The sequence below is a fragment of the Anopheles marshallii genome, chromosome 3 (genome assembly GCF_943734725.1).
Source record: "Anopheles marshallii chromosome 3, idAnoMarsDA_429_01, whole genome shotgun sequence".
In the NCBI taxonomy this organism is placed as follows: Eukaryota; Metazoa; Arthropoda; class Insecta; order Diptera; family Culicidae; genus Anopheles; species Anopheles marshallii.
The window spans coordinates 5,343,267-5,354,162 of NC_071327.1; the positions used below are offsets into that span (position 1 = coordinate 5,343,267).

General features: G+C 43.9%; 2 protein-coding genes across 2 annotated transcripts; one reads left to right on the forward strand and one right to left on the reverse strand.

The window, feature by feature from the left end:
• Positions 1 to 551: 551 nt before the first annotated feature.
• On the forward strand, positions 552 to 2,626 carry LOC128714476 (mediator of RNA polymerase II transcription subunit 17). The gene is made up of 3 exons (XM_053809350.1): positions 552 to 640; positions 719 to 2,486; positions 2,546 to 2,626. Exons 1-3 carry the CDS (start codon positions 552 to 554, stop codon positions 2,624 to 2,626), a joined length of 1,938 nt encoding a protein of 645 aa, XP_053665325.1.
• Positions 2,627 to 3,172: 546 nt separating this feature from the next.
• On the reverse strand, positions 3,173 to 4,358 carry LOC128711802 (uncharacterized). Its single transcript, XM_053806688.1, has 2 exons — positions 4,009 to 4,358; positions 3,173 to 3,941 (listed from the first exon to the last, which is right to left on the reverse strand). The coding sequence occupies exons 1-2, from the start codon at positions 4,356 to 4,358 to the stop codon at positions 3,173 to 3,175; spliced, it is 1,119 nt and encodes a 372-aa protein (XP_053662663.1).
• Positions 4,359 to 10,896: the final 6,538 nt, after the last annotated feature.

A 10,896-nucleotide genomic window follows, 5' to 3' on the forward strand; every position in this document is an offset into this window, starting at 1 on the left:
TGTGATGTTTTGGGGTGGTATTAATTCAGTTCACTTTATGTTTCACACACAGTTTCCTGTGGTTTCAATGCACTTTTCACTTAAATTTTACGGAGCACTATCGAACAGCGTCTGGTTCCTTTGGCTTTCGTATGGCAAGTAAATGTACACTGTCAAGTTTACTGCCCGTTTTCGGCTCAACTCTACACAACGCGCCGAAGCTGTCATCAATCAACGAATTTGTTTTGCAGTGTACCAAATTGTGAGTGTATTTTTCCGAGTAATTCAATGGTTGAACGAATTGGAGTTTCGTAACATAAACTGCGTTTTTCTCAATTTCTTTGTTTGTTATTCAAGATTTTTGCTTGTTGTAAAAAGAGCTCGGAATTTTTCTCTTCAGACGCTTGAACGGCGGCTCGTCAGACGTTTGAACTGTCAAGCGCGTTGTGTGTAGAGATCGTACAGGGCCTGTCAAAACGAATAACAAAACGGCTTGCATTTTTGTGTACGAATACGGTTTATGGAAAATTTTATCTATCTACATACAAAAAAACTCGCAATTTTGTACGAAAATGTCTCTCTCGGCGAATATAAGTGTGGAAGCACCGATAGAAAATCAAATTCAGGAGATTGCGTACGATGGAACTGAAATATATCAACTGTAAGTATACAGTGTATCTCCTGCTTCCGGGAGACTATTGTTTTCTGTTCTTCTAAATGCTCCATCACTCCGTGCTAGGCCACCGACGCTCTCAGAACATTTGGCCAAATGTGCAACAAAGATCGACTTCAGCAAAACTTCCAGCGATATCGATCTGCTGCAGCAGTCTATCAAAAAGGAGGATGAAAAGAAGGAAGAGGAATCGAAAGATCCGAAGGAACAGTTTCAATCGAGCCTTTGGCCCTGGGACTCGGTGCGCAACAAGCTAAAGGAAGCCCTCACCGAGGTGTGCGTCCTGTCCGATGTGTTGAACATCGCGAAGGAAAAACGCTACATGGTATTAGATCCGATTCCACAGGAACCACCGGAGGTGAAACAGATGGTGCTTGTGTACGCCCGTAAGAAAGCGCTTGCCAGTGCGGCAAACATTCTACAGAGCGGTGTCGAGCGACTGAAAGCCGTCCAAAGCGATCAGGGTGTGAATCGTACCAATTCGACCGATTTTCACATCGAGTTGCTCAGATTGCGGCGCAACTGGAGGTTGAAGAAGGTGTCCAATACGATCATCGGGGATCTGAGCTACCGGACGGCCGGTTCAAAATTTATGCACCCGGGAATGTTCGAGGTGACAAAGGCGGAAGATGAAGAATCCGGCTCACCACCGGCCAGTCCGTCGGGATCTGGCGCCGCCGGGACGGTGGCCTGTCCGAAGATTAATTCTGCGCTGCGTGTAAATGTCCCTACCGAATTGCAGGGCGTTGCGTTTATAAAGGTAATCACGCAGAAAGATCAGGAAGATCTTTGTACCGCCACGGTAAACATGATGGGATCGACACAGCTGGTTCCACAGGCCGGTGCGTGGCAACAGACGCTGGAGTACGCCCAGAACGTGCTGTTCTGCAAGGAGTTGTTCAATCAGCTCGCACGGGAAGCGGTTCAACTGCAGGCGCCGATTCCGCACGTCGTCGTAGGTAACCAGATCCGGGCGACACTGCTGCCGGGCATTCAGCTCATCATTAGCTTATGCCATTCGACGTCTTCCGATTCGAACAACAGCTCGGAACCGATCAAAGATCACGATCACGTGCTTGAGCACAGTTTGCATCAGCTGTTGCGGGAGTTTCACCACAAGAACACGCACCATCCATTCCCGCACCCGGCCAGTGGACCGTTGGGACCGAGCAAGAAGCGTATGTTGGCCGGTCCGTCCGCGTACGACCGGCATGAGTTGCTCGAGATGACTAAATCGCAAACACTGCTGGAACAAATCATAGCCCAAGCCCAGCACATTTTCACACGCCGTCGGACGCAGTACGTACTGGACACGGTGGCCCGAGACGTGAAGGATCCAATGATCACGTCACACTGGAACGCAATGAACAGTCCGACCATGTCGTGCGTAAAGATTAATATCACGTCGCACGGGTACGATGCCAACCTGCGCACCTCGCTGGTGATACACGTGAAGGAACGGTCGCTTAAGTGCATTTGTCGCGATGGTCGCATTATGCACATGTCGTACGAACCGCAGGAGCTGCGCGATCTCATCCTTTGCCAGATTAGCCAGCACCAGATCGTTTGTCTGCAGAATTTGGCGAAATGTATGGCTTGGCAGATTCTTTCGAGCAGTAGCCATCTTGGCATCGGTTCGGTGGAACCTCTCGGCAATGCGAGCTCGTGTGTGCTGGCCTCGCCGAATAGTGATCGATTGATTGCGGTACAGGTGCGCTGCGATTCGCAGATCGATGTAAAGGTGTACATTGCACAGAGTCCGGCGAAAGACTTCTTCCCCGGTTCGCTAGTGCAGGGACGTCACTGGGAACATTTGGGCGGTCACTTCAAGGAGGTGCGTATTTTCCAACTTTCGTTGCAAAACCTGTTCTTGAAAACAATTTTCTGTTTTAGGTCCGGTTTGATAAGATGGAGGGTAAAAATTTCCACAACAAAATGGAATTCTTGATGGCGAGTCTCACCAGCCAGTCGTAAAAAAATTAAGGCGCCAATATTAAACGCATCATTGACTATTCTTCCATCATTCTTTTATTAAGCGTATATTCTATTCGCTGTACGTCATCTAATATTTAAAAGCAAAACAAAATAATACATCATTTAAGAGTTAGTATTCCTTACATTCTGCGACGTTTTCGATTGTTTATTTATATTCAAAGATTATTCTACACATTAATTCGAAGGTATACATTATTGTATCGTTGTGTTCTTGAGACGGGATGGCCGGGTCTATGGAAATGTTGCAGCAACATTTGTTCAATGGCAGCCTACTGAGATAGTTCATGCATATCATAAACGGAACATTTACGACGAATACATGATGTTATACAATGCCTAGGGGTTAAGAGATGTTTCGGACACATTTGGACGTGACACAAATCGATTTGTTCCATTTGCAAACGCAGCGTAAATGTGACATTTAATTCATAAAATTTTAAGGCTAATGCTTCCGCAACACTTATATAGACCCGGCGCTAAGTGAGGAGGAATGAACTTCGTAGCATAATTGAAGCGCTCATTACATCACGTCCCTTCGTAGCTATACTTCTCGTCGTACTCCAGTTCGAACAGCATCTGCTGTATCTTAAGCCTTGCCAAGACATTCTTCTTATTCGGGAGTCTTCGAAGAATTGGAGCACAGGAGAGAAGAAACCGTTCGTCCGGATCGGTAATGCCTAACCGTGCGTCTGATTCTTTATGGTCTTCCTGTGGCGGTGGATTTGGTGCCGATATAGAGAGAGGAACAGTAGGTGACGCGGGTCTCGAAGGTGCGCTTGGGGACATTTGCGTGGATTCTATTCTTAATCGTTTGGTAGCAACTTCGGGGACTTCTATCTCTGGTTCGGGTTCGATTTGTTTCGTATCGTCCACGTACTCTTCGACCCAACCGGTAGGGTAATTATTGACGGCTTCTATAGGCTTTTCGTCGTGTATTAACTGAGTCGCGCTGTGTTGCTCTTCGTAAAGTACCGCCTCCTGTTCGCTCTCGTCATCCGTCGTGGACGCTAGCAAGTATTCTCCGCCCGATGGTGAACCGTACGAGAACGGTTCAAGATGCAGCTGTTCTTCATTGCAGTCCTCGATTTCTTCTTCCGTCTCTTTATGACGTAAGGTCTCCGGCAAGCTGTCGTCTTGAATGGGGGTGTGCAGCACCTGGAACACCTGCCTACCATCCTGTGTCACATACGACACGGTAACGGGTCCGTCGTATATTTCTTCGTCAGTATCAAACTCAACGAAATTGTTCTCCCCTTGGCCATCTTTACACGAAGCGTAACTGTTTGCCGTGTCCCTGCAACGAAACTTTCACCCAGTTAGTAAAATTGCGACCGCTATTTGCCACTCATCAATATACTGACTCGTTCCTGAAGACAACATACGGAAGCATGAACTCCAGCAGCCGGTAGTGTATCCACGATTGGCGCTCGATCTCGTTCTTATTGCGGACGGTCTTGAGAAAGGCATCGCGCATGCTGCGCCACCGTTTCTTGCACTCCTGGGCGGACAAGTTCATCGCGACCGCAACCTCCTCCCAGTACTGGTTCCGCAAGCATATCCGCTTGTAATCCCGGTGCTGCGTGTTGTACAGTACGGGTCGCTTTTTGATTTCATTCACAAAGTCCGCCACATTCAATTTCACAAAGTGCCGCTTGCCTATCGTCCGGTAGGTTTTCGACGGCAGCTCAAGGTACTGAACTTCCTCCAACATTTTCGGAATGTTTCATACAGTTTATCTTCCGTATGAGCGTATTTTATGCAAGAATGTAGGGGAAAAATATCCCTAGTAACTGATTCTAGGAAGTGCAACAGCGAAACATAAACAATTGTGGTAGCAGAAGTTGATGCGTCAAGCACGATGCTGTCAACAGTGTCATTTTTACGCACAGTGGGAAGTTACACGAACATCCACGGAAAGATTTAAGTTATTGTAATGGAGTGCTCCTTATGGCATAAAGTATACAAACTTGACGAGTTACATGTTTCGCAAATGAAGAAAATTAATGTAATGTTGTTTCAAAACCTCAAGTAATTGAAATTCCGTATGATTCATGATTTATGTTTTTGATTTATTCCCTGTGAAAAATCTACGCAGCAAACTATTTTGAATAAACCGTTGAAATTTGAACAGCTTAATCGCCGTAGTACGCGAGCAAGAATTGAAAGCGTTCCCAGAGCGAATAGTCTAGATCAGAAGCGGAAGGAAATGCTTTTTATTGTAAATTATTACTAAAAAAAACATATGAAAGAGTATAAGAAAGCGAGTGCAAATCATGATTATGCAATTAAATCTGAGCGACAGACCATAAAAAAAACACTCCACTTTTGAACTCTGCAAAAGAACAACAAAAATCATCAAACTAACGTGTTTAATTATACACGAGCGTAAGTTCAGGTAAATTATATTTATAAATGATTTTTTTTCTGAGAAACCAAAGAGCGGAACAAAATACGGAAAACAGTAGCTAAAAGCATCTCCAGTGACGCAAATACCGCGTACTGTAGGAATGGCGTAGCTAACGAGGGCCCATTTTGCCATTAAATGGAAACGATAAGATAAGCAAACCAGCAAATGAAAACCATCGTTCGCGGTACACTGTGTGTGTGTGTGTGTGTGTTTTGCTCTTTCTTACTGCTGGTGCTGCTTAGCTTCGCTTAATGATTCATAAAACTTTTCCCATGGCCGATAACTTCCGGCGCGGCACAAATTAAAAACAAATCAATAAGCGTTCCGTTCGTTGCCGATCCGATTTCCCGGGCGCGAAATATGATGAACGGGCGTTGAGAGTGCGATGGTGGCAAAGGAAAAACAGAGAACCACCACCCCCCCCCCCCCCTCCAAGCAAAAAGGAGCCAAATCATTTCTCCGAAAGCAAAATAAAACGCAATCCGGAAGCTACAAATTAAATAAACAAATCATAAAAAAGAACGAAACGGAACACTAAAATATTCCAATTGATTTGTTGCCCGCTTTTGAGCTGCCACTTTGAAGGCAAGTGTCTCGGATGTTTTCACCACCTCCAACCTGTCGCCGTCACAGCCCCCTTTCTGGGTGCTTTTCGTTCCGTTCGGGTGAAAGAAAATGTCCCTTTTTCTTTCACCAAATTGATGAAAGTAGCACTGAAACGGTAGTGAAAAGTTTGTCGTACCGTGTTCGGAAGCGAAATGATGAATCTGACATGGCACATGGACTCATGGTGATCAGTTTTTCCCCCCGTTTGGTTGGGCTCGCGGCAAAGGTTGGAAAGGGACGACGAAATGAAAATTGGTTCCAACGAACGGCCTCCCGTTGGGTGACGAGAGCCCGTCTGAACGAGAGCTCGGCGGCCGGTTTTCCTTTGCCCGGACTGTCCCGAAAGCATGTTGATTAGAAGATAGCTTTTCCATACAGTTCCGAACAGGAAATGAGGGTGACACAACAGAATGTTGGACGACGGTGGATCGGGGGTTGGCGCTGTGGAGATGTTATAAAAATATCATAAAAATCAACAATCGACACATTGGAATCGGGCGGTGTTTGCTTCCGGGAAGGTTGTTTCCTCTCGAACCGGTGCGCTATATTGGACCGTGCGCTTTCGTGCGTTTTTTTTTGTCCTTCCCAGTTTCAGCTCTTTTTCCGGACATTCCGACACGCTCTATTGTCGTATCGATGTGCGATTGTTGGTGCCAGATAGTGGCGAATCCCGGTGGCTGGACCGTTTCACCGTCCAAGGCGGTTCTCGAAAGCGACATTTATTTTACGCGCGGGAATGTTTTATGGGCTCGGATGAAAATACCACGCAGTGTGAGTGTGTGTGTGTGTATTCTTGCCCCAGAAATCGGAACAGGAGTGATAAGACAGAGGAAAAGAGTGCTTTTTTGTTGGAGCGAGCGGTTGTTTTCCTTTGCCAGCCGTGACACTATCCAGAACCAATCGAATTGCATCAATTATCGCAAAACGTGCTTTTGTGTTGTGTCGCAGCGAGAGATGGCGATCTCATCAGCTCCTCATCATCATCATCATCATCATCAGGGGTGGTAGGTTTGGGAGTTCCGGGGATGGTTGTGATAAAAGTTGAACGAACATAAATTCATCGCCCAAGTGCATGCAATCAACCGTGAGGGAAAATCGGCGAAAGTGCAGTAAAATATAATCGTGTTCGCTCATTTTCTGCCCTTTTTTTATTGTCCATCGCAGATTTATTGGTTCGAAGGGTGGTTCGAATCTTGGGCCGAATGTCCAAAAGGGGTAGTTTTTGGGTAGAAATTTACGGTCTTTGTTTGACTCGATCACATTTGTTAAAATAGGTATTGGTTGTATTTTTTTCTAAGAATATTAAAGTGATAGGCTATCTACATTTGTTTACCGTACGTGCATATCAGCCTTAAGGTATGCAATTCTCATAACAAAATTTGTTTTTGAGCCGATCTGAAATATTAGTGCTTTGCAACACGGGCCGTCGATCGTATATTATTTTGTTTTGAGATACGAGTAAGATTTGAGATACATTTATGTCTTTTTTTCCTTTTCGATGGGGTGATCGATAGAACTGGCTCTTAACAGATGTCTTTTAACTCTGTTTTTCAACAACAACAACAAAGCATTTTTTAAAGACTAGTGTCTCTAAAGCTGACTGTTGTTGTAAGGTTTGCTAAATGCAACATTCCGTGCCCTTCCTATTTTATTCAGCCTATCCCTACAGGGCACTGTCATTCGCGGGCCATTACTTTGTTCAACTTCATTCCCACCGAACATGACCCTGCGCATCATCTATTGATGCACCTACAACGGGTGGACGGGGTTTTTGCAAACCACGGCCATAGCTACGACCCCTTAATTAAGTAACAAACTAATTGGACTAATTAGTAAGCACTAACCGGAGGGCGATTCGTCCTGCTCGGTCCGCTGTATCGGGCTTGGTGTTGGGTTGCGACAGGGAAGAAATAACAACAAAAACACATGCAGCGTCCAATTCTTTGCTTCAGTTCCGTTTTTGCACCGCAAATTGTGCGCTGTGAAACCATTTCAATCGTTTTACAAAATGCACAGCGAAAAACCGCAATCATAAAGTGCAGTTTTTTGTGCGATGCTTTGGTTGAGGTTGAGGTTAAACACGATCGATGATAAGGAAAGCAGTGAGTAAAACTGATGTCATTATTGATTTTGTGATTGAAAGTGGTTTTTTTTCTGATAAACTCATGGCAAATTAGAGATGAATTGGGAACACACATGCTGCATATTATGTGTACCAACTAGTTCCATGTATTAAACCAATTTGTTTGTCTATTGTTTGAAAACTGTGACATGGGATAGTGTTTTAATTGGCACTTTCAATTCTTTCTGATTTGTATGTCATGTTTAGAGAAGCAAGACTAGCATTTTCTTGAGCTCTGCTATGTAGTACGGTCGCTGCTAAACACCGATAAGGTAGTGTAGTTCGCCTAAATTTATACAATATGTATGTTAGGTTTTGATATGATTTCTAAACAAACCATTGTACGTTCATCAGTGAAGCCATGGTTTTGGAGAACCTGTAATTAATGTTGATCGTTCCTTTTTGGCCTTCCCCGAAGGCAAAATACGCGATGTGGGATGAAATTTCGCACGATAGAGTTTAACGGTCCAACCCATATCAGTATGCGGCTCACGTAATTTCCTCACTATTGCTGTGAGGTGAGGAAACTGTACACTGGTTTGCATAACTCTAGGCGTAGGCACCCAAGTGGTTACTCAGAAGACACCCGATGAGAGGATGTTGCTGTTGCAAAGTTTACGAAGAAGGCCAAAATAGTTTAATTTTCTTAAAGAAATGATAATATTTCATCTGCCCTGTTATGTATTGTTTGCAGTAAATCCAAGGGACTTAAATGAATGGGTCAATTGCATACTTTGAGGCACTTTGATTAATAAGAGAAATAAAACTGTTCTTTGTTGTACGGAGTAGGGCGAAATAAAGCGAACAATTATTTCATATTTAACACGAAACAATTGATTCAACCAAATAAACCTAACAAACCACAACAATGCAAGACGACACAGGACATCATAAATTCCACTTTATGTAATCAATTTCAATTTTTCAAACAATGCTCTAGGAATGGAAGGCAAAATATAAAATTGACACAAATATGCAAAACTGAAACCGGCGTAACGAAAACATAAAAAATGCAGCCCACACAAAAGCACCACATGCACATGCAGAGAAAAATGAAACAAAAAAGGAAGCATGACAGGAAGAAACTTTTATTACAAAAAAAAAAAAAACAAACAGGCAATGGTGGCAGGAAACGAAGGCCAAAGTATAAAATTAAGTAAATTGAAATGCATAAAATAGTAATTGAATCGAATGCTGTGCGCGTATGGCGATGGTAAGAGAGCTGAGGGTCATGATTTTGTTCCCTCCTACCTTTCCTCCCATCCTCCCATCTCATACCAGAACGGGACTGGAAAATGGAAATAGTGACACAGGACTGTAACAAAACTGGGGAGGGGTGAAAAAAAGAGCGACCATGCAAGTAATGCTCTGCCGCTGGTTTCGTGCGAAGCGAAAAAGTTTCAAAAAGCAGCAGGTTAAAGGGGCTGGATGGAAAAAAAGGGTTGAGATGAATTTTGCCACGGGACAAAAAAGAGAGAAACGAAGCAAAAAAACAAAAATGGAAAACAGAAGTAGAAAGTTGTGAAAAAAGTAATAACGCGTTGCAGAGCCCGCGGGGTGGTGTTTGGCAGGTGCGGAAAAACGCTCGCAATGGCGCTGATGATAGGAGGGAAAATAAAAACAATGATAGTGGAGATGATGATAAAACTAATAGTAATACTAATAACAATAATAATGATGCTAATGCCGCACTGGGGAAGGAAAAGTTTTCCACGCTGTGTTCCCGGCCGTGAGAGAAAGAGCTGCAACTGCACATACGCTGGCTGGCAGCACTGGAAGCATGTGAGCACGTGAGTGGGAAGAAGCGTTTGTAACGGAGACGAGTCTCAACAGGCTGTAATGAAATGATCAGCATCAGATTGGCAACTGCTAGGGGGCAGAAGCAGTCCAGCGGACCAGAATCAGTGCACTCAGTGTTGGCAGCATGAACCTGCTAGGAAACAAAAGTAACTGCAATCGAATGGCACCGGATGGTGCATAGAACAAGCAGACAAATAGAAACAGAACGATCCGTGCAGCATTCCGGAGCAGCCGGATGCGTCCAGTTCCATCTTCTTCCTGAACAGCAACAATACAGGCACGAACCCCACCTGAGGCAAACACGGTGCAACGTGTGGCAATGCGGGATAAAAATTGTTATATTATTAAACGAGAAAGTTTAATTTGAACCACCGTCTTTTTCATCGTCCGTGGGGTGTGGCGCTGTCGGCACAACCCGCGTGCAAGGTGTTCTTTACTTGGCCGGACGTGAAGCCGTTGTTTTTTTCGTTGTACTCTGGCAAAAGATGGTAGGTTTCACGGGTTTTATTTTCACCTTTCGCTACTTTCAAGCACACACACACACACATTATAAACACAAAAGTTTAGCTACTGCAGATTCTTGAACTGTGCTGCACAACCATCCGTGGCTGTGTGAGATGTACAAAAGCACACTGTGGAATGGCGCATTTGGTGTGCCGTTTTTTTTTTAAATAAACGGCTGCAACGTCTTTCCTTTGGGAAATGCATTGTGTGTGTGTGTGTGTGGGTGCAGGAGTGCAATTAGTACCGTAGTTGTATTTCGATTTATCTTCCATTATGAAGGCAAATTTGCATTTGCTTGGTTGAAAAATTTTTCGCCAGCGCCTGATGTTGATTAGAGCGCCTCAGTGCGAACAATTGTTCGCGTGGTTGGGGAATGCTTTTTAATCATAATCACCATTATGGTTATCATGTTTTTTAAGGGTGTAATGCAATGAAGATTTGTGCTTTGTAAGGATTGGATGTAAGAATTTGTCATTTGCCCGGATGTTGAAGAGGCAGTGATATGCTTTTAACATCATTCTAAGAAGATAATGTTATAATTGAAATTGTCTTATTGCTTTTTGTTAGGAACGTACTCCTCATTTCCAAGAGCTTGAAATGATGTTAAAGAATCACCCGAAGAAATTATCAACATAAAACAAAACGATTTTATGACGAGTGGATTGCATACCTTTAGGAGCCATTTGTAATAATCAGATCATAGCATTAATTAGAGTTATACTCGATAATTTTGTCGCTGTTTTGAGCGATAGATGTGTCCTTCAACATTCGAAAGACTGTTCTGTAATCTTCTGAAAGAGCTGATACGAT